Source organism: Adiantum capillus-veneris, chromosome 13, assembly GCF_014529385.1.
Source record: "Adiantum capillus-veneris isolate H3 chromosome 13, ASM1452938v2, whole genome shotgun sequence".
NCBI classification, from domain to species: Eukaryota; Viridiplantae; Streptophyta; class Polypodiopsida; order Polypodiales; family Pteridaceae; genus Adiantum; species Adiantum capillus-veneris.
Genome location: NC_140943.1, coordinates 107764707 through 107788605, shown reverse-complemented (window position 1 = coordinate 107788605; position 23899 = coordinate 107764707). Strand labels below are relative to the sequence as shown.

The window sequence follows — 23899 nt, the reverse complement described above, 5'->3', positions numbered from 1 at the left end:
TATACTGCGGGCAAACAAGCTTATAGCTTCATGGATCGATTCTCAAGATATAACGAACTTACCATCAACCTAGGTTAATGCGAAGATTCGTAGGGTTAGCGAACGTGCTGCCCAATGCTCGATGTTAAGTGACTAGTTTAGTTTTTAATCTCATCTTCTCTCTCATCATGTTCGGATGCATTTAACTGAATTTGTGAGGGGTTACTACAGCATAGGATATATAGACTAGGCTTAGATGATGTAAATGGGTATGTACATAACTTGTCTTGCAAGGCATGTGTTGAGGGTGTGGGTTCAAATCTTGAATAGTCACCAAAAACGATGCTTCGAGCTGTACTGGGCGTGCGCGAAGGGCAACATTCCATTTTAACATTTAAAAACTGACAATCGAAAATAAGCAACGAGGGTTATTCTCTGCTGCTAGCTTCGCAACTCCATAGCCATTCTTTCGCTCCCTTCTTTACGTGCCACCGCAGATGGATATGTCTCGCAGCGCTCTTCGCGAAATGAAGAAAGGACCTGATATCTTCAAGGAGATTGTTGACTCTTTTTCTGCACAAGGGCTTCCGTCGCGATAATCTTTGTACAAATTGTCAGCAGCGCAGATGTTACTTCCAAGACCTTGCGCAACCACTTCAAATTTTTTATATGCGGATAAATTTAGTTCAAAGATGCGTATTTTGAGCTCTGCTGTGGGGTAGCCTTCAGGAAATTGCCCATGTAATGGAGGCGCAGAGTTTTTTATTATGAACTGTGCTTTGCTGGGAGGCATAGTCCATCAAACAAGCCAGGTGAACCTTATTGTGTTTGCACTGTGGCTGGCAATTTGCAGAGGCTTTATTTACTGAAAGACACAGAGCCCCTTTTCTGCATTTGTCCTGATTGACATTATCGGTTCTCTCATCGGCTTTTAACTTAGGAGTTGCTTTTCTCCTCTTCTTATGCAAGAAAGGGCGTTACAGATTTAATCCCATGGAAAACATGGATACTGAAAATTATTCCCCCAGAAAATTGCTTTTGGGGGAGCTTGTAGAGGTATGGTTTCTTTCTTGCACTTGTTTTACCAATTTGTAGAGCGCAAAGCATGCATTTGTGTAATTATCCATGTGCTTTGAAAGTTTTACAAGTTATTTGCATTCTAGTTTTCCGAAGTTCAGCTTGTGTCTGTGGTTTCAATCACCTTGGATATGCCAAGTCACAAGAAAGTTACCCTACGTTTTTGACAGGTCCGTCAAAAAGAGATTGGTCTCCGAGGTTCTTGGCATCCCGCCAGAGTGGTGAGAGTTAAGCATGCTCGTAGAGTGGTGGAGTATGATGATCTTCTTGCTCCTGATCAGAGCAAGAAGTTATGTGAATCAATTCATATTTCCAATGATGTAAAGCTACTTTCAGCCACTCTGCGGCTGAAAAATGGAATGAAAACTGAGCTTCAAAAGCGTGGCTTTATCAGGCCTAGGCCACCTCCTTGCTCTACCCCACCTCCAAAGAACTGGAAGCAAGGTCTTTTGGTGGATGCCTTCTATGATGGTGCTTGGTGGGAGGGAATTCTTCTGGATGATGTGCATTTTTATCACACTCATTCCAAATTCAAGGTTTTTTTTCCAGAGGAGGGTGATGAGTTAGGTTTTCTAATTAATGACTTAAGGGTTTCACAGGAATGGGATGAGGACTCTGGACAATGGGCAATTCGTGGGTACTGGTTGTTGCAAAACGAAACAGGAAAGATTGATTTAAGTTCCTTAAAGGATATATGCAGGAAAGGTAGGAGTTTTTCGAAAAGCTTATGGAGACGGAAGAGGTTCAACGCTTTAGAGGTTCTGCAAGGGGAAGAGTGCCAAGATATACAATTTGCATGCACCTCGATATCACAAAAACAGCTCGGTTCATTCGCAGGAGATGGTGATGATGCTTGTCAAGGATTGAGGACTTTTGCTCAGGACAATACGACAAAGCAGGAGGATGCTGCAACAAATTTAGCGTCTTCTGATGAGCATCTTGGCAGGTCTGTCCAGTCCTCATCTTGTCCCATGTCCTCAGAAGGGCATGCTTGTTTTGTGAAGGCTGGTTTCCACAGGAAAAATGGTAAGGTGGCAATTTTTGAAGCCGATCAAAGGTTTACTTCTGGCAGCTTGGAGCAAGAAGATAAAGAGGATATATTTCGAGAACGCCCAAGTGCTCATGCAACGGAGCAGGAATCCTCTAAGGAGCAGGGTGTTTCAAATGCCAAATTAAAAAAGACGGGTCAGAGGAAAGATAGAGCTGGAGAAAATAGCAGAGCGAGTTGTAGGATTACAAGAAGTAGTTTAACTTCAAGTTTGGTCAATCAGGAATCTGACATCCTTCCATTGTCTAGATTGTGTGACACAGCTGAAAGAAGCTCAAGGAATGCTTTAGAAGACAAGGACATGCCACAGGAGGAGGAGTCTGGGCAAGGCTTACAGTCCAGTAAAATAAGCTTACAGTCCAGTAAAACAACGTCCATGAATGATGTCAGCAGCAATGCGGTGCAAGCTGACTGTAAAAGCAATGGTTGCCTGTCAGCCAAGGGAGGATCATGTTTACTGTCTCATGAAAATCAAGCTATTTGCATCAATAATAACTCGAGGGGCAATGGAGCAGTTTTTGCTGACTGTTCTATCCCTCACAAAGTGAGAGTACGTCAGGCTCGTCTTGCAGCAAAACAGTTTCTCATGAATGCGGGATGGAAGCTTGATGTTCGCAATCGTGCTCGTGGTCCATTAATAAAGCAAGAAGTGGTTTACATATCACCCAGTGGATCTAGGTTTTTTTCATTGGCTGCAGCTTGCAGAGGCTGGAAGGCACGGGAATTACATGATGAGTTTCTGGATAGAGGCAGTAATAAGGAATTTGAACTTCTAAGTGTCTATTGTATGGCAGAAAATGTGAGGTGTTCACAGAAGCTTAGCAGTGGACAAACAAAGGCAGAACAGATGCTGTCTTCCAGCTTACAAGAAAGTGACGGAAAGGTTCCTTTGCCTTCAGCAGGTTGCCACGTGTCTGGAGTAGTCGAAAATGCAATGAATGTTGTTGACAGGAAGAGTGTAGACCCTTCTAGTTTTACAAATGTAGAGGGGAGCAATTTTGTGGTGGTAGATACAAGAGTCAAGAAGAAAAAGTTGCGCCAGAATGGAGAGAGTCAAAAGAAAAGAAAGATTGAGGTGCTCGATGGTTTTTCACATTCAGAAATAAAACGTAAGAGGGGTAGGCAGTCTTTCAAAAGAGGAGGTTGTCGGATGCAAGTTTTGCTTACCTATCCAGGAAAAAGCAAGCATTTAAATTCGTGCAAAAATATAGGGGAATCTTTTCAGTTCAAGAAGTCGACTGTGCTTTCTTGGCTGATGGACAAGGGCATTTTGAAGGAGAATGAGCCTGTTTCTTATATCAATAGAAAGGATGGGCATGTGATGAAGAAAGGACAAGTCACTCGTGAGGGAGTTATCTGTGATTGCTGCAAGGAAGTGTTTACTTTATCAAATTTTGAAGCACATGCTGGAAGTAAGCTTCACAGACCAAGTGCAAATACCTTTTTAGATGACGGGAGATCGATTTCAGACTGCCAGCTTGAAGCTTGTGCTTTTCAAGATGTCAAGGAGAAGGAAAGTCTCATGGAAATCAATGATGATACTTGCGGAGTCTGTGGAGATGGTGGAGAGTTGGTTTTATGCGATCATTGCCCATCAACATTCCATGCTGATTGTATTGGCTTGGAGGTAGGCCAGACATGAAGTTTCTCATGACTTTGTACTGTCAGTCATAAAGACGGTTTCATTTCTTAAAGTGTTCTCATGGAGTTTCTGCAGGTTATTCCTGAGGGTGATTGGTATTGTCCTCGCTGCTGTTGTGGCATTTGTGGAAGTAACCAGTTTTCGGCTCATGATATTGATGATGTAGTGCATCGTTGTGCGCAGTGTGAATTGGAATGTAGGCTATCAAGGACCCCCTTACTTCACGAAGTTCTTAATAATAAAAAGGAAGTGGAATTTTAGGACGATGTTTTTAACTGTGAAAATGCTTCTGCAGACCATCTCATTTGTGCACAGGAGCACACAGTTCTTGCAACTCCTGCTGCTAAAGCATCAACTTGGTTTTGCGATAGGAAGTGCAAAGAGGTATGCCAGGCAGAATTTTAAGTCTCATCTTTCACCTTTTTGGAAATTGTACCATTAGATTTTGAGATCTCTAGTGCAGATATTTTCAGCCTTGCGCACTTTAGTTGGAATATCAAATCACATGGAGAATGGTTTTTCTTGGACTCTACTGAGATCTATGAAGAAGGACCAAGGGCTCTCGCCATCCAATCTTGAAGAAATGGCTGAGCATCATAGCAAACTTTCAGTGGCACATGGTGTTATGCAAGAATGTTTTGTTCCTATGATAGATCCTCGTACCAATATAAATCTTCTGTCTCAGGCCATATATAATCGAAGGTTGGTTTCATTTCATCTAGTTGTAGGGCTTCATTTTAGTTAGTTGGGCACGAAGCTCCTTGACCAATGAGACTCATTATATAGGAAAAAGCATCAAGATCCTTTCTGTTCACGAGTGCAAAATAATGGTAAACAGGGTGAATGTGGATAGTTATCCTACTTTTTGGGGAAAATGATGTGGATTTGGTAGTAAAATCGTGGAGAAAATGACATGGAATGTGATAATTGTGAATTTACTAGCTTGTGAGATTGAAAGTAAGAGAATCTTGAACTAATCTTAAATTTTTAATGTTCCCTGGGATCATTGGAGCTCTATCTTCCATTTATAATGTGTCGATGTGTCTGAGGCTCTGAGCCCTTTGCCCTTGTGCTACTTAATCAAGTCCACGTCGCTTGTATGACCGTCCTGGCTACACAATTTTTATGGTTTCTATGTACAATTAAAAAAATGCACACTTGATGTATAGGCTGACTTGTAAAACCTATAAGCTGTTCGGAGAAATGCCATAAATCAGCTTTAACTTATGGTTTTATAAAGACCAAACCCCCCCCCCTTCCGGCGCAAAAAAAAAAGAGAAAAAGCTTGATGAGGACAAGGACAAATTTGAAGGACTCGCATCTGCAGGTGTGGTGAAGGCCACATTGGCAACAACTCGAGCTTTTTAATACCACTCGTGTATCTAGGGCACCACTTGCCCCTCTATCGCTCACATGCCTTTTTCTCACTGACGTGTGTGGTGGAGTTCACTTTATCGTCATTCAGACTCATGCCTCAGAGTTTAAAGCACATTGCATCTTGCATGGAACCAACAAAATGAATACAAAACACTATGGATGTACTACACAAACAATTCATTGGTGTTGACACAAGCTGGCTTTTTCATGAGAGTTATTAGAGATTCCGAGGATACCTTGCAAACACATTCGAGTGCAGTTTTGGACATTGCCTCTGGTTTTTATGGCGTTTGTTGAGAGGTTGTCAGGTTATTTTTACATCTGGACATATGCCTGAATTTGTCTCTGGCCTCATATCTCTTATTTCCAAGGGAAGAGACCACCCATCGCCGGGAGTGAATTCTAATCACCCTTCTGCGTTCGGTATAGATTTTGGTCAAGATGATCAATGCTAGATTGTGTCCATCCTGACAGGATCTTATTCATGGTTCGCAAACATGATTTGTTCAACGCCTCCCGCCCCTCTTGCTCGCACTCTGGCCGCTTGCCTGCGCTTTGGTAGCTTGCAGGAGCCTGCCCTACCCACCCCTATCATGCCTGCCCAGCCTTCCAAAGGGTGGTCACACCCTTGCCCTCCCCTTCCCTTGAGCTCACCTGCTCTCCTCACATTCTTTCCACTATCCATCTCTCATCGCCATCCTCTCTTTGGGTTCAACGGCCCTCTCTCAAGTACTATGGCACCTTCTATGGTTATTCCAGAAGATCTACAACGCAAGATTGGTGATTGTATTGAACTTCTCCCTCAAAGAGGGGCTGTTGGCCTCTTGGCGGGGTGTTTCTATGCTCGTGTCAGCATTTGGGAGTGGCTCTTGCACTCTTAACTGGTTTGGATGAAGGCAAAGTGGAGGATATCATCAGATGACAGAGGTGCTTTATTTGTATTTTTTCATCAAAGGAACTTGCTACTAGAGTCATCAACCGCACTTCTCTCGGCTTCGAGGACAGATTGGTTTTTTTGCACCGGTCATACGAGGATTTTTCATTAGCTGCTTTTGAGGGGAGATGTTAGGTTCTGAAGTATCTAGTAAAAATAACTTTCCCTGAGCTGCTAGCAAAGTTTTGGTTGCCAGACATGTTGAGGTAGATGGGTTCTATTTTTGGCATACCATTCATGCGCTCAGTATAGATCCAGACATATGTGCCGTCTATAACGGTGGCTACTGCCCGTTCCACAATTTTTCCAGACACCATCACTTTTGAGTGGAAAGGGGTGCTGCACTTGCAGAGGATTGTGGTAACGGGCATATCGAATTAGTTCTTAGTCTCTCCGACTCTTAGATGTCATGAGTTAGATTTACACCACTCTGCTTCTTCACATAGGTCTACTACATACTTGTACGGCTAGTATGTCTCTGGGCTAGTCACCCAATTATAGGTTGCACCTTTGTTTGGCTGCCCAGATTTGGGGCGGCCGCCCGCCCAATATGGACTCCCTTGGGCACTCATATATATGGGGCCACGGGGGTACCCATCTCATAGATATCATCTGATCATTGTGCGGGTCTTCTTGCTCTGGTAGTCATGGGGGGACTGATTGACCCCTCTTCCCTACTCCAGCGTCTCCCCCCCCCCCCCCCCCCCCCCCCTTTTAAGTTTTCACTCTTCCGCACACGTGCACTCTCACATGGTATCAGTCGCTAATACATATGGTATTAGCAACGAGCTTTCCATGGTCTTGAGACCAGGTGCATCATCATCTGCATCGGGTTCTTCTCCTAGGAGTCAAAACAGCCAGCGTTCACAGCATGAAGGGGTGGTGCCATCTTTTGGACAACGTTTCTCGCGATGGAATGCTCTTGCCACCTGCGTTTTTGCAAGAACTCATCAGATTTTCTGCTTTCGCCACTAGCGCTAGGGTCTTGGACCCTTTTGTCGTGGAAAACCCCTTTCCTTCATTTGTGTTTTTGCTGGCATCTGCGTTTTTTGGTGGAGCACATAGCGTTTTTGGGGGGACTGCCCTTACGTCTTTCGGTTGGGGCACCTGCGTTTTCAGGTTAAGAGGGGAGCGCTGGGCTTCACACCCATCATGGATCTTGCCTTCCTACCGGCTCAACATCCGGTGCTTTGCCGGCGACATTCCTCATATCATCAGATTTCAGCCATATATCCACTGCTCTTTTCTTTGCTTCCAGCCCACTTGGGGTTGTGACTTTGATTTACCACCCTCCCAAACCAAGTGCACCGCTCCGGAGCATGTTGGGAGCGTACGAGCACGCTGAAAATCGCTGGACAGCAGCGTTGTCATCACCTTGCAGTTGTGTTTTTGGGTGGACAGCAGCCTCTTGGCTTGTGTTTTCCACAAATAATGAAGTTACCTCCTACCAGGACACCATCCGATGGTGGTCCGTGCGGTCTCTCAGTGACTGCTGCAGTACACGGTATCTTTGACATCGGCTTGATCATCTATGGGTGTACGATCCTTGGGAGATCCATTCATTCTAGCCATCGTTCAGTGGTTTGAGCATCGGAGATGTCGGGCAAAGTAAACTCGGGCTTGTGGTTTGCTATGGACACACCTATGCACTCATCAGAGGAGTTCACACGAGATATGGCCAAGCTCATGGCATATGGGATTCTGACATTCCCAGAAAGGACACCATCTTGGGTGGACAAACACTTACCACTTGACCTCGACACGTCAATCACTTGCTTACACAGGAGCATCTACATGGACTTGGGGAGAGGATCGTGGATCTCTTCTTGGACAGGTTCATTGCTTGGATCTACAGACTGGGAGTGGGACTTCAATGCTTTGGACTCTCTTGGAGAGTTTACTCGTGAGATGCAGGAGATCAGGCATCCCGCGACTACATTCAGAGTCACCCAGAGCTTGGCTTGGATGGTAGTGCAGTTGCTCTTCCACACTGTTGATCATTTGGATTGCTACCTTCATAGTTGCTTACACTGGCCCTCAGTAATGTTACAACAGACTTATCCCCCGACCTAGGTAGTAAGCCACTCCTAGCTCATTCACATGGAGAGCCACACCGAGAATATTGTCTGGTGATGGGCAGTCCTAGCATTGAAGTCCCCTAGTATGATAATGTTACCATCCTTGGAAAACTCCCATATGTCATTATCCAAAATAGCAAAGGGGGACCGTTCTCTAAGTGATGCATATACTGACGTATTAGGAGGAAAGGAACAAATAGCAATGTAGAGGTATCTCCCTGTCTCTGCCCTTAGCCTCACCCACATGTACCTTGCCTGCTCATCCTTGCGTACTATATATATCAATGGCTGCAACTCCTCCTTTAGTTAGATATATATATATATATATATATATATATATATATATATACATACATATAGATAGATAGATAGAATAGATTGATAGAATAGATTGATTGATTGATTGATTGATGGATTAACCGTTAACGTCTTCAAAAGGCCAAAGTGACCTATGAAACCAGAAAGTTACAATGTGGTGGATCTGATACAAAGTCAGAGTAACAAAAAATGACAGAAAAAATACTATGGAATCCTAGACTGCTAGATGTGAGCTAAGCAGCTAGGTGGGATAGCTAAATCACAAAAGATCCAGCATCGGTCGTTGGCGGATCTCATCAATCTCCTCCATGGTCAATAGCCTGATCGGCCGTCGTGCATGTCGGAACAAAGTGATCCGAGTCCTCTGATGCAGCCTCCGTCTATGCTGTGTAGTCCTCCACAGTTGTGGGCGTTTGGATCTCCCTAACTCGGTCGCTCGGTCGATCAGTGTGTCTTTGGTGTGAGGCGACGAGCTCTCCTGTGGTGGTAGCTCCTACAGTGTCCAGTGTCTGCTCTAAAGAAGTTTGTGATCCGTCTCTGAGACTGGCTAGCTTCTTCCCTCATGAGGCTCTCTCGGTGTCTGCACAGCTCGAGCAAAAACATACCCAAGCATCTCTGATCCTCGTACCGCATGACTTTGGAGAGTGGTCCGAAGCCCTCTCTGAACAAGCAATAGAAGCGGCCACGTATCTCGTAGTAGACGAGCCAGTGGCATGTGTAGTGCAAGTTGAAGCAACTCTATCTCAGGCTCCATGTCACACAGAAGGCATGTCCTGGCCTCTACCAATACTCCACTGTATCTCCTAGTCTCGATCCTAGCTGGTGTGAAGATGCGTGTATCTGGCCAATAGCACATCGTATCCCATGAGACAAGTGGGTGTCCATCTATCTGGGCCTCGTCACAAAACTGTCCTCTGTAAGCTGGAGAATATGCTCTCTGTAGAAAGCCATCTTCGTGTCCAACTCCTGTGCTGGCTGTGTCCATGTCCTCCTGGTGTCTAGTTGAGTTAGGTCCTAGCGGATGAGCCTGGTGATCTCGGACTGTGTAAGAGTCAGAGAGGGTGCATCTAGTGAGTACTGGAAGGGGGGAAATTTGTCCATGCTGAACCCATGCGCCTGAAACCATGATGTCATCTCCCCATACCAGCTTGCTGTATCCCCCTGCATGGCTAACTGTCGAGAGGACTCAAGTGCAAGGTGGGCATATGTGTCTCTGGGAAGTTCCCACATGCGGTGTATGAAGGAGACAAATTTGGTGAGCGCCTCCACCACTAATGGGGGGCAGCTAGCTTTGCCCCGATTACGGCACGTGGTACTGAAGCCTTGGCTCTAATGAGCCGCGAGATCATAGAGACTAATGGCTTCTCCATGTCCCCCCATCCATCAATGTGACCTGTCGTGATGGTCCCCAAATCTCAGCTCCATAGAGCAATGCAGAAGCCACCAAAGTGTCAAAGAGCCAGAGCTTCGTCCAAGGGTCTTGAAACTGAACATGTGAACACATCCTCTCCAATCTACCCAATGCTGCGTGGGCTCTGGTCAGTCTAGTCTCTGCTGCTCTCCTCAATGAAAATGCTGGTCCACTGAAAACCACTCCAAGGTAGGTGTAAGCATCTATATACTCCACTGTCTCCTGGCTGTATGTGAATGCGGGCGCTGACCTCGTGATCCACTGTGGGGTGGTATTAAATACCACGACCTTGGTTTTACCTAGGTTGACAGACAAATCCTGGGCGAACCTATGCAAAGCATCCAAGTGACGTTGCATCCCCTCCGGAAAGTCGGAGACCAACACAATATCATCAACATATAACAATATTGGAATCCATGTCCCTGCCAGCTGTGCTCCTCTATCACCAGCTCTCTCAATGTAGTCAGACGCCTCATCCACATAAATACCAAATAGAGTAGGAGAGAGCGGGCAACCGTGCTTCACCCTTATAGTGTAGTGAACCGTTGTAGAAAGGTCCTCTGGGGTGCGTACATGCCCCACTACTGACCTGTAAAATGCCATAACTCCCCAAATGAGCTCTTTGGGTACTCCTATCTATTGTAATCTGTGCATCAATCTAGCTTTGGGTATTGTGTCAAATGCTTTGCAGAAGTCCACAAAGCTACAATAGATCCATCTCCGATGCGATCTACCCTCCTCAATGATGGCTCTGAGTGTCAAGATATGGTCAAGAGTAGAAAAGCCTCTCCTAAACCCTGCCTGCCCGGCTGCCCGTATCTTCTCTCTCTTTGCCCATCTGCTCAGCTGCTGCTCAAGAATGGATGCGTACAACCGTGCCAATGTGTGTCCGATCATGATAGTGCGATAATTCCCAGGCTCCATAGGGTCTCGTGACTTGAAGATAGGTACAATAGTAGATAGGCTCCAAGTATCAGGCAAGCCCTCACACATGGCACGGTTAAACATAACTTCTAGAAGCTCTGCTAGTAGATCTCTGGCATATATGAAGTGCTCAGCCACTAAGCCATCATGATCATATGCTCTCCCAGTCCTCATCCTGTCAATGGCCTTTCTCACCATCTCAACGGTGAAAAAAAGCACATGTGTGGGGACATGGATCGAGGGGGGGGGGGGGGGGTCGGGGAGGGGCGGCTGTCCAGGAACTATGTACAGAGATGACGTGTACTGGTCCCAAGCCGCTGTAGAGGTAATGGAGGAGGGGGGGGGAGGGGGGGGGGGGTGCTCATGAAAGAGCCACCATGCCTCACGTGAGTCCTGACTCAAGAATAGCTGGTATAGGTCTTGCTCTAGGCGAGCCAAAAATGCCCTCTTCTTCCGCCGCACTAGCAACGAAAGTCAATCTGTGACTGTCTGTGAGTGATGTCCCCCAAAAGCACCTCCCTCTGAAGTCTAGCTCTAGTCTCGCGGCATTCCTCATCATACCAGCTATTTTGGGGCATGCTCCTAGAACGGCGTCTCTGCTCAGGTTGGGTGTGTGGATATGCCTCTGTTGCTGCATCGTGTAATGTCTGTGTCAGTATAGCAGTAAGCTCCTCTAAAGGTCGCCCTGACTCTTTTGTACGTAGGCGTCTGTAGATCCCATCTATGTATACACCGTCTGTCTCCCGCGTGAAAGTGTAGCGGGTAGGGGCTGTTGCCTGTGGCCTGTGTGCTATACTGAACTGGAAAGAGATGTTCAACGACACAAGAGCATGGTCCACTGCCACACCAACAGGTCTGGGTCCAACAATGAGATCCTGGATACTAGAGATGAGGCTCGGTTGTGCCATGACATAATCCATTGTGCTGGCTCCATGTCTGTGCGGAAAGCATGTAAAACCCCCTGCATCACGAAATCTCTGTAGCCCATTCAAAATGACCAATCCATGTGCGGTCCCCATGTCTATCAAGTGTCGTCCATACTCAGTATGTTCCCCATCCTGTGATAGTCTGGATAGGCCCGTCTCTGCAACATCCAGCTCTCTCAGCATCTCCTTTGAAGTATTATAAAAAACTGTCTGATGATGGGCAGTCCTAGCATTGAAGTCCCCTAAAATGATGATGTCACCATCTCTAGAGAACTCCTAGATGTCATCATCCAAAATAGAAAAGGGGGATTGTCCTTTGGGTGGTGCATACACTGACGTACTCGGGGGAAAGTAGCAAATAGCATTGTAAAGATATCTGTCTGTCGCTTCTCTTAGTCTCACCCACATGTACCTAGCTTGCTCATCCTTGCGGGCTATATGTATCAATGGTTGCAACTCCTCCCTGAATAACAGTGCCACTCCTCCTGAGCCCCACCCTCTGTGCTCTGATTGTGTCTCCTGTCTACAAGCGGTCTCCCATCTGTATCCACTAATGTGAGGCATAGTCTACCCAGGGGCCTGATGTGTCTCAGAGTAGAAGATGATGTCTCTACCACTAAAACTTTCCTCAAAAGCACCCACATCAAGACGCATAGATCCATTACAATTCTATGTAGCAACTTTGAGTGTGGTTCCATAGGTCTCACACCGTCATGTGGGGCGTGCCTCCAATATCACCACTCTTCCATCTCGGGAAAAAGCAATCTTACCTTTTTCCCTTGCGCTCTAATCTCTAGCATTACCTCCTGCGTATGAGCGATCTGTGAGAAGGTAAGATCATCCACGAGAAAGATGCCCGTTTTCTTAAGAGTCGGTCTCTTCTTGAGAAAGTCCTTCGCTTCCATGGAGGGAAAACGAAGGATGAGTGCCCTTTCTTTCAAGGTTTCCCGCTTGCTCCCATTTTTCTTGTTGCCTACTCTCCATGCTTTTGAGTGCATCGGCTCATGAACCCCCATCAAAGCCATGAGTTCTTTTACCTCTTTGTCCACATTATCTTTGTCTTAAGGCCGCAAATTCTCACATGTAGAGAGCGCACACGCCTTCTTTGCTCTTCTTCTAGTGTCAGGTTAATTATGTTGGGTGTGGACGTTGTTGTTTCCTTGCTTTTCCCCTTCTTGGCGACCTCAATCCATTTCTCTGCCTCATCTGCCTTCTGTTGAGTCTTGGTGATAACGTCCACCCAAGAGGTCGTCATTTCTTTGTGCTGCTCTTCCCCCTCTTTGATGGCTCGCACTTGTTTTTTGATCGTGTTGAGCTCTTCTATTATTGAAGGTTGCAATTCTCCTTCTTCAAGTGTGTTTCGTGATCGTGCCTCAACGAGCTCCCTCTTGAGTGACGCAATCTCTTCGTCTTGGGTTGTCACACGATCTCCCAATGCAGTGATCTTGCTCTCTTGGGCCAGAAAGCGATCTTCGAGCAGGTTTATTGTACCTAATAGGTGGCGGTTGATCTTGTTAATGGTCTCGACCATTTCTTCTTTGCACTTTTGGACTGCGTTCTCTAAGGGCTCGGGCTTGTCATTTTGCTACCTCATGGCTGGGCGTTACTAACAAACAAACAAACAAGACGAAGTGTTGCGGAGATCTACACGCACCCGGGCTTCCGCATTATGCATACATGTTTCCGCATTAAGCATACATGGCGCATTCGATTTCTGCAATTTTCTAAAAATCTGCAATTTTGCAATTTCTGAGTTTTACTGAAATCTGCTATTTCCTGCTCTGATCCGTCCTGCGATAATTCTGCGTAGAAAACTGCCTGCTGTAATTGAGAAAATCTGCTTGCTGAAGTTTGCAGAATCTGAACAAATTCGATTTGAAAAAAAATCTGTGGCGGGAGGGCGGGGGGGGGGGGGGGGGGGGGTAGTGTAGTTGGTGGGGGGGGGGGAGAAAGTGGCGCGAGGAGGGGGGGGACTGGATTGCAGGGCAGCGCGAGGGGAGGTGGGATTACAGGGCACAGAGAGAGAGAGAGAGAGAGAGAGAGAGAGAGAGAGAGAGAGAGAGAGAGAGAGAGAGAGAGAGAGATGAAATGTTATATTAACGTCCTCAAAAGGCCAAAATGACCTACGAGACCAAAAAGCTACAATTGTTGAATCTGATATCATGTTTGAGTACAGAAAGTACAAAGAACTAACACTAAAAACATTAAGGAAATGAATTTGAAGGTGATTTGGAATTGAAACGAGATTTGGGGGGGGGGGGGGGGGGGGGGGGCGGGGTTGGTGGGTTCAAATGAAATCTCTCATCGGTCGTTGTCATGGGGACGTGGCAGTTATTAACCATGTCACAAGGATGTGGCTACTGCTAACCTTGGTTGTTGGTTTCTTTCCAATGGGGTTTATTTTTATTTGTTTTGAGACCCTCTTTTTGAAGTAGCAAACGGTTGGACATTGCATGGCCAATGTGAACGGTAGATTCACCCGCAGACGGGAAGTGGTCGGCACTGGAATTCGTATGGTGAGAGGATGTCTAGGCTCAGAGCAAGATCATAAAGGTCCCCCCGTCACACTTAGCAAGTTGGTGGATACTAGGAAGTGAACTCAATTAAGGCGTAAAGTCAAGGTGGGACTACCAACAGAAAGTATCCGACAGTTGGGCCACATTGCACTTTTGGATGCGGTTCCAATGAGGATAGATGGTCAGAAGACGAGTGGGAGCCCAACGGAAGCATCTCCTAAAATTTAGGGAACTGCTATTTTGGGCCGTGAAATGTGTTCGTGTCATTACCTCCGGTATGACTAGGGGAATATTTTATAACTCTGCCGCGAAGTCAACTGGGCAACCGGTTAGGATATTTTTAAGCGGCGAACCCGAAAGGGGCAAATGCTTGTAAATGCGTCAAGTGTCGAAATTTCATGCAGTTTCCTCTTGCAGAAGAATTGACGCTGAATTTAGAGATGGGAGAGGCCTCATTTCAGTTTTTGTCACAGGTTAAGAGCTATGGAGTGCTTCCTTTCCCTCTCATGTACAATGTGGTGCCAGGAGTGATGCCCTGCACGCTACACACTGCTCTCTCTCTCCCCTACGTGCAGTTATGTGACGCCCCACAAGAGGGCTCCTCATTTGACTGATGTACAGCTGTGTGGGTTCAAGCTGTGTGGGTTCATGCTTTTGTGCTGAGGCAAGAGCCTCCTTGAGTAGGAACAGGGGTAGCTAGCTGCTGCTCCAAAGCAGGCACTGGTGAGGGTCATAACCTCACCATACAGGTGCAAAATCAGCGCTGTGTGTGCGCTGTAATTTTACTGTTTTTCAGCCATACGGATGCGAAAACCTTTGGGAATCGTGCTCCACTGGCAGAGGACAGTTAGGGGACTGTTTGGGGCTGAAAACAGGGCAAAAACCAGTAAATACAGCGTGATGAATTTACTGTTTTTGGGCAGGAATCAGAGGGTATACGCCAGTGCAAGTGAGCTCTAGCAGGGGAATTGGTTTCGCGCAAGTTTTGGGGCTGTTATGTTGCCGAAATTTGGCCAAATCAAATGGTATCTAGGTGGATACGCGTGAAGGATTCCCAGGACCCCTTACCTTGTAATTTACCCTCCTAAAGAATAAAGAAATACCGAAAGAGGCGCCAATTTTGGGGCCTACAGGTTGTCGGTGTCTGCTCGGAGCATTCTAGCTTCCGAGCCCTGTGTGTGTTCAAGTGTTAATTCCCATTGCAGGTTCTCTTTGCAAAATGCTCTGTGTGTGTGTCTAAAGTAAAGAATTTCGGGTGAAAGCCAACGCCTACCACCCTACGAGCCGATTTCATGGTTCCGTTGCCGGGACATCGATCACTTTTTCCTTAAAGAGTGAGCCTGGATTGTTTAGGGTAAAGACACAGTGCAGGAACGTTGGGATTACACTATGGCTGACAAGGGGAAGGGAATTATGGAAGAGGGTTCCTCTCCAAAGGACAGGCAGGAGATTCCTATGGTTTTTGAGATTGGCGAGAGCTCACGGCCACGTCAGTCTGTACCTCCTGTCAACGTGAATGTCCCTCCAGTAGTACAGGGCTTTATGATTGGGCAACTTGAGGATGATGCGTTCAAGACTCGGTTAGTTGCCGCAGTGAATGTCTTTTCGCAACTGGTGCAGAATCTGAGGTTTATGGAATTCTTGCAAGCGGCACCAGTGCAACAGCAAAATAGGCAACCTACGCCGCGTACGGAGCTTGTTGATGCTCAAGCCTAGGTACTTCATGTGGCGCAGGAGGAAAGGGAACACTCGCATGTTGCGGAGTCGGGGGCTCCAAAGCAGGTTCCTCCCGTGCTTGAACAGGTGGCTAGAACGCCTATTCCAGAGGTTATACCAGTTCAGCCCGCCACCTCTCAGAGCCAGCATGCTGTCTTGAATGGACAAGGAGTTGGATACCAGGCAATGCACTCAGTTTTTCCACCACCCACGGTACATCCTGGGTATTTCAGGGGTGGATCAGTGTTCCAAAGTATGGCTGGTTATGCGCCTGGAAGTCAGCCGTACATGCCAGGAACAATGTTCGGGGGTATGCAAGGCATCATGCCAAACCCCATGTATGGTAGTATCGGCATGCAACAAGGTTTCCACTGCAACCAGGGCAAGTTTGGGGTGCCACAGGGTCATTTTGGCATGGCTGGTTTTTCTGGACAGCAGCCAGATATTGCACCTCTGACGCAAGATGTGAATGGCCAACATGTGCCGATCATGCCTACTACAGTGCCCATGTTGCAGACCATTCCGTATGACAATTTGGGGGCACTAGAGAAGCCGAAGGCTTACAAAGAAGGTGGTGCAGCGGTAAAGTTCAGTACCTTCAGTGGTTTCGAGGACAAGACAAAGGCACTCACTTTCCTCCAGCAGTTTGATACAGCTTATGCGCGAGGGAATTTTACAGAGGCCTCGAAGGTCAGGAAAGCTGCCACTTTCTTAAAGGACAATGCGCTTACATGGTGGACAACATTGTTAATGCAATGACAAGCACCCGCTACTTGGGTTTACTTCAAGCAAATGTTTGCATCTGCTTGGCTATCAAATGAATTTGAAGCCGACGTCATGACAGATTGGCACCAGCTTACTTCAGCTTCGTGCAAGAGCTTGCTGTAGTACAATAGGAGGTTTTGTAAAGCGTTACTCTCAGTGACCTCTTACAGATTTGTGCCATTGACAGAGCAGATAGAGAACTACTATTGTGGGCTGCCTAAAGGGCTTCGCGATTATTGTACAAAGAACAGAGTGGCTACCCTTACTCAGCTTATGGAAGTTGCGAACACTGGCTTGTTGAAAGGAGAGGACAATGGATTTCCGAGCAATGACAAAGGAGGGCAGCAAAAGAAAAATTCAGCGAAGAAGCCCTTTGTGAAAACGGCTCTTGATGCGTCACAGGGGTCAGAAAAGGCCACCAAAGACAAGGATTCAGCCGGGACTTCTGGAGCGCAGGCAAAGAAACAGAAAAGGAAGCCTTTTGTGTGCAAGTCGCTCGAGGAAAAGAAGGTCCTAATGGCTGAGAACAAATGCTTTATATGCGAGCAGCCTGGACACTTTTCTATCAATTGTCCACAAAGGAAAAGGCCTGCTGACTCAGAGGATAAAGAAGATCAGAAAGGCAAGAAGCCAAAACCCACGGCAGGTTTAGTGCCAGACATGGTGGGTGACAAGCCCAACACAGACGCCAGTGAGTTATGTAGGGCATGGGGTAAAGTTAGGGATCAGACGACACTCATTTTTTTTGATCCAGGTGCCAAAGCCAACTTTATCTCACCAGAGTTAGCTATGAAGCTCGGCATCAGAGCTGAAGAGATGGGGTACACAGCAGAGGCAGGGTTGGCATGTCCTGGCCACTCAGAGTGTGTTACTCCCATCATTGGAAAACTGCGTCTGCATATTCAGTCGTATGTGGACACTGAAGAGTTTTACATCATGCCGCTGGAAGGTTGTGACGCCTTGTTGGGGATCCCGTGGATGTTCCGAGTGCATGGAGTCTTGGATGCCTATAACAAAAAGATCACTGTACAGCATAGGGGCAAAACTCACATCTTGGATTTAAAGCTTAAAGGAGAGTCAGTCCCTATTGTATCTGCTTCTGCTATCACTTCTGTAATAAAGAATCATCTTTCTGTGTACTTGATTTTTGCACGTGATGTCTCAGATAGTGATCAGTCAAATTTATCTGTGTTAGATAAAGAAAGGTCAGCATTTTTGCAAAAGTTTAGTGACTGTTTTTCCGATTCATTACCGTCGCAATTGCTGCCAGAGAGACCTGAGGACCATCGGATGATTTGGTGCCAGGGTGTAGCCCACCAACTAGACCTCCCTACAAGGTTAGTGCGGCGCAACAGAAAGAGATTATGGGCCAAGTTGAGGAGTTACTAGAGAAGGGACTGATTCAACCTAGTTCTTCACCGTATTGCTCCCCAGCACTCCTAGTGCAGAAGAAGGATGGCTCATGGCGCATGTGTATTGATTACCGTGCGTTGAATAAGAATACCATCAAGAATAGGTTTCCTATTCCTCGCATTGATGATATTCTCGATCGTTTAGAGGGTGCTGCAATTTTCAGCAGGATAGACCTTAAGAGTGGGTACCATCAGATTCGTATAAGGCCAGAGAATGTGCACAAGACTGCGTTTAGAACGACATTTGGTCTTTATGAGTTTCTAGTGATGGCGTTTGGGCTAACAAATGCTCCTGCCACGTTCAAGAGAATGATGGACCGGATTTTCCGCTTGCATCAACAGTTTGTTGGAACGTTCTTCGATGACATGATAGTGTATTCGAAGAATGAAGAGGAGCATAGGCGTCACTTGACCATTCTGTTCGAAGAGGTGTGCAGTCGGTTACTTGTCAATCCTAAGAAAAGTGAATTCTTCCTCGAAGAGATCCACTTTCTGGGCCACATAGTCTCAAAGGATGGTGTTAGAATGGATCCCGCAAAGGTCGAAGCTATCAAGACATGGCCACACTTGGAGACTGTGCACGATGTCAGAAGCTTCTTGGGATTGTGTTCCTACTATAGAAGGTTTATCAGAAATTTTGTAGAGATAGCATCGCCTCTTCACGCATTGCAAAAGAAAGAGGTCACTTTCAGATGGACCCAAAAAGAGATTTCAGCTTTTAGTCTCTTAAAGGAAAAGTTGACTTCAGATCCAGTTATTGTTTTGCCAGATCTCAGGAAGTCATTTGTGGTCCAGTGTGACGTGTGTGGCAGTAGCATCGGAGCAGTGCTAATGCAAGATGGACGGGTAGTAGCTTATGAAAGCCGAATTTTGCAAGGGCCAGAGAGGACTATGCAAGTCTATGAGAAAGAGCTCTTGGCCGTGATTCATGCGCTTTCTAGCTGGAAGCACTACCTCTTAGGTGTTGATTTTGTTGTCCAAACAGATCATCAGACCTTGCGATACTTCTTGACACAGTCAAAGTTATCCGAAAAGCATATGCGATGGGCAAACATTCTTTCCATGTTCCACTTCCAGATTATGCATGTGGAAGGCAAGAAGAATGTTGTGGCTGATGCGTTATCAAGAAAGCCACAAATTTCAGCTGTGTCAATTCCTTATCATCATGAGTTAGATGACATGAAGGAACAGTATACTGCTGATGAAGATTTTGCAAGGATCTTTGAACAGTTACAAGAGGGGAAACATCACGAGCACTACCTCCTCAGAGATGGTTTTATGATGATGCATGTCAGACTTTGTGTCACTAGGCCACTGCGACATAAGGTCATGGAAGAGAGTCATGTCCCACCGTATGCAGGGCATCGTGGCATTGATGCAACAGTTAAAGCGATAGAGACATTCTTCTACTGGCCTACCTTGAGGAGAGATGTGGATGCTGGCCCCGGCTGGTACCCCTCGAAATCGGCCAATCTCGATCTGGAGGTGATGTGAGGATGTGCGTATCCGCCCAATAGTGCATCGTATCCCATGAGATAAGTGCGTATCCATGTATGCAGGCCTAGTCACAAAACCGTCCTCCGTGAGTTGGAGAATATTCTCTCTGTAAAAGGCCATCTTCGTTCCCAACTCCTGCGTCGGCTGTATCCATGTGCTCTTAGTATCTAGCTGAATCAAATCCTAGCGTATGAGTTTGGTGATCTCTGTCCGTGTGAGGGACAGGGAGGGTGCATCCAGGAAGTATTGAAACGGAGGCAATCTATCCGTGCCGAAACCATGTGACTGAAACCATGCTGTCATCTGTTCATACCAACATGCTGTATCGCCTTGTAGAGCTAGTTGTCGAGATGACTCTAGGGCAAGCCGAGCATATCTCTCCGTGGGGAGATCCCATAAACTGTTGATAAAGGATATTGATCTAGTCAATGCCTCAACCACGAGGGGGGGGGGGGGGGGGGGGGGGGGGGGGGGGGGGGCTAGCTCGGCTCGGGTAATCTCATGCGGCATTGAGGCCTTAGCCCGAATCATCCGAGCGATCATAGAGACCAGAGGCCTCTCCATACATCTCCATCCATCTGGGTTGCCAAATCTCCCATGATGGTCTACTGAGGGTCCCCATACCTGAACTCCGTAGAGCATAGGTGAGGTCAAGAAGCCAGAGCTTTGTTCGCGGTTTCTGAAACTGAACCTGTGAACACATCCTCTCCAGTCCTCCCAAGGCTGCATATGCTCTCGTGAGTCTAGTCTCTGATGCTCTCCTCAATGAAAACACCGGTCCATTGAAAACTACCCCAAGATAGGTATATGCATGTGTGTACTCCACATTCTCCTGGCCATACGTAAATGTGGGTGCTGACCTCTTGACTCACTGTGTGGTGTGGTGTTGAACACTTCCCAAGGTTGACAGACAATCCACTGTCACGAGCAAATGTATGCAAAGCATCCAAATGACGCTGCATCACCTCTGGAGAGTCAGAAATCAACACAATATCATCAGCATATAGTAACAACGGAATCCATGTCCCTGCTAGCTGAGCCTCTCTGTCTTCTTGACGCTCTACATAGTCTGAAAACTCATCCACATACATCTAAAAAAGAGTCGGAGATAGGGGGCATCCCTGCTTCACTCCAATAGTGGAGTGGACAATGTCAGACATCCCCTCAGTAGTGCGTATCCGCCCCATCACCGTCCCGTATAAAGCGAGAATACCCCATATCAGCTCTATAGGCACACCCATGTCCTGTAGTCTGTGTATAAGTCTGGCTCTCGGCACTGTGTCAAAAGCTTTGTGGAAATTCACAAAGCTACAGTAGATCCTCTTGCCATGGTGTCTACCCTCCTCAATAATAGTTCTGAGTGTCAGAATCTGGTCAAGAGTGGAGAAACTTCTTCTGAATCCTGCTTGCCCTGGTGCTTGTTAGCCCACTCGCTCTGCCCATCTACTCAGCTCCTGCTCAAGAACGGATGCATACAGCCTAGCCAATGTGTGACCAACCATGATGGTGCGATAATTTCCATGAATAATGGGATCTCTTGACTTGAAAATAGGCACAATCGTAGACATACTCAAGGTCTCAGGAAAGCCTTCATACATGGCTCGATTAAACATCATAGCAAGAAGCTCTGCAAGCATATCTCTGGCATGGATGAAGTGCTTTGCTACCAGACCATATGATCATGTGCTCTCCTTGTCTTCATTCTGTCAATGGCTTTCCTTACCCTCTCGACAATAAAGAAAGTACATGTCTCTGGGCATATCTCTAGCGGGTCCGGTAAAGATGGTTGCCCTGATGCTGTGTAGAGAGATCTGGCATATTCCCCCCATTTCTCTGTGGAGGTGACCGCTGGTGGTGGTGAATGCTCGTGGAATAGCCTCCATGCTTCGCCTGAGTCTTGACTCATAAATAGGTGATACAGATCCCGCTCTAGTTGAGATAGATAAGCCCTTTTCTTTCGTCGCACTAGGCGGCGAAAGATAATCCTTGACTGTCTATGTGTGGTAATACCCATGAGCACTTCCCTCTGTAATTTCATCCTCGTCTCTTTACACTCCTCATCATACCAACTGTTCTGAGGCATGCTCCCATATCTTCTCCGTGTAGGTTGGCTGTGGGGGTATGCCTCTGATGCTGCACATGGAGCGTCTCTGTCAATATTTGAGTGAGTTCATCTAGTGGCCATCCCCGCTCCTGAGTGCATGGCTGCCTATATATCGCATCCATATACACAGAATCCGTCTCCCTCATGAAGGTATACCGAGTGTGCGTGGGGACCTCTCCTAATGGAGCTGTGTTGAAGTGGAACATAAGGGTGAAAGAGAAGATAGCATGATCGACTGCTACTCCAATTGGCCTAGTGCCCACCATGAAATCTTGTAAGAATGAAATGAGACCTCCACTGTACTAGCACCATGTCTATGTGGAAATCATGTAAAACCTCCAGCTGTCGAAAATCTTTGAGGCCATTTAAAATGGCCAATCTATGTGTTTCCCATATCTATCAAGTATGTGCCATACTCAATGTACTCCTCATCTTGTGATAGTCTGGATAGGCCCATCTCTGTAACGCCTAAGCATCTCCTCGGAAGTATCATAAAATATTGTCTGGTGATGGGCAGTCCTAGCATTGAAGTCCCCTAATATGATAATGTCACCGTCCTTGGGAAACTCCCATATGTCATTATCCAAAATAGCAAAGGGGGATTGCCCTGTAGCTGATGCATACCGATGTATTAGGAGGAAAGTAATAAATAGCAATGTAGAGGTATCTGCCTGTCTTTGCCCTTAGCCTCACCCACATGTACCTAGCCTGCTCATCTTTGCACGCTATATATATCAATGGCTGCAACTCCTCCCTGAATAAAACTGCCACTCCCCCTGAGCCGCATCCTCGATGCTCCGATCTGGTCTCCTGTCTGCAGGCTGTGTCCCATCTATATCCGCTCACCTGTGGCATGGATTGCCTAGGAGCTTGATGCGTCTCAGAATAGAAAATGATCTCTCTCCCAGTGAAACTATCCTCAAAGGCACCTACATCCAGACGGAGTGACCTATTACGATTCCGGGTTGCCATCTTTAGTGTGGTCCCGTAGGTCTCGCACCGTCATGCGGAGCGCCGCTCCAATATCACCACCCTTCCATCCCTGTAAAAAGCAATCTTCCCTTTCTCCCTTCCTGCTGTAATTTCCGGCATTACCTCTTGCATATGAGCAATCTGCGAGAGGGTGAGGTCATCTCCAAGAAAGATGCCCGTCTTCTTTAGAGTTGGTCTCTTCTTCAAGAAGTCCTTCGCTTCCATGGAGGGGAAACGGAGGATGCCCTTTCCTTCGAGGTTTCCTCGTTGCTCCCACTTTTCTTATTGCCCACTCTCCAAGCCCTCGTATGCGTATGCTCGTTAACCCCCACGAGTCATGAGTTCTTTCACCTCTTCATCCACATTATCTTGGTCTCAGAGGCCACATATCCTTACGTGTAATGCTCGCACACGTCTCCTTTGCTCCTCTTCCAGTGTCGGGTTAATGATAGTTGGTGTGGGGGTGGGGTTTATTTCCTTGCCTTTCCCTTTCTTGACAATCTCGATCCATTTCTCGGCCTCTTCTGCTTTTTGTTGGGTCTTTGTGATGACATCTACCCACGAGGTCGTCATTTCTTTTTGTTGCTCCTCACCTTCTTTGATGGTCCGCACTTGTTCTTTAATCGTGTTAAGCTCTTCAATCACTGAGGGTTGAAGCTCTCCCGACATTTTGCGATCGCACCTCTGCAAGCTCTTTCTTGAGTAGTGCGATTTCCTCATCTTGGCCCTTCACACGATCCTCAAGTGTATGTATCGTGCTTTCGTGTGCCGACACGCGCTCGTCGAGTGCCTTAATAGTACCTAGGAGGTGGCGGTTGATCTTGTTGATGGATTCGCTCATTTCTTCTTTGCATTTTTGAATGGCATCCTCCGTCGGGTCATCCTTGCCATTTTGTTTCCTCATGATTAAAGGCCGCAAAAAGGAAAGGGAGAGAAATAGAATGAAGTGAAGAAAAAAGACAGTGTGGAACGAGAAGAGGGAGGGGGGGGAACGTGGGTGGATAAAAACCCGCACTAACATGATTGAAGAGAGAGAGAGAGAGAGAGAGAGAGAGAGAGAGAGAGAGAAAAAAAATTGGATTTTTTTATTTTTAAATTTTAATTTTCCCTCTCTCTCTCTCTACGCATTTCCTTTCAACTTTCTCTCTCTACGCTCTTTTTTCCCCGATTTCTCTCTCTACGTATGAGACAGCAGAGAGGGGG

The 23899-nt window shown here is 46.7% G+C and overlaps 1 protein-coding gene across 4 annotated transcripts in view; it reads left to right on the top strand.

The window, feature by feature from the left end:
• The first annotated feature begins 363 nt into the window (after window positions 1-363).
• Window positions 364-23899, top strand: part of LOC147444605 (uncharacterized) — a 72024-nt gene continuing 48488 nt past the window's right edge. For 3 of the 4 annotated variants that reach the window (XM_086527153.1, XM_086527154.1, XM_086527152.1), the window contains exons 1-5: window positions 364-1035; window positions 1227-3731; window positions 3822-3942; window positions 4042-4130; window positions 4210-4448. In XM_086527153.1, coding sequence (XP_086383279.1) covers window positions 973-1035; window positions 1227-3731; window positions 3822-3942; window positions 4042-4130; window positions 4210-4448 — 3017 coding nt within the window. In that variant the 5' untranslated portion in view covers window positions 364-972. The remainder of the gene's footprint in view (window positions 1036-1226; window positions 3732-3821; window positions 3943-4041; window positions 4131-4209; window positions 4449-23899) is intronic. The other variant, XM_086527151.1, reaches the window with a different exon arrangement.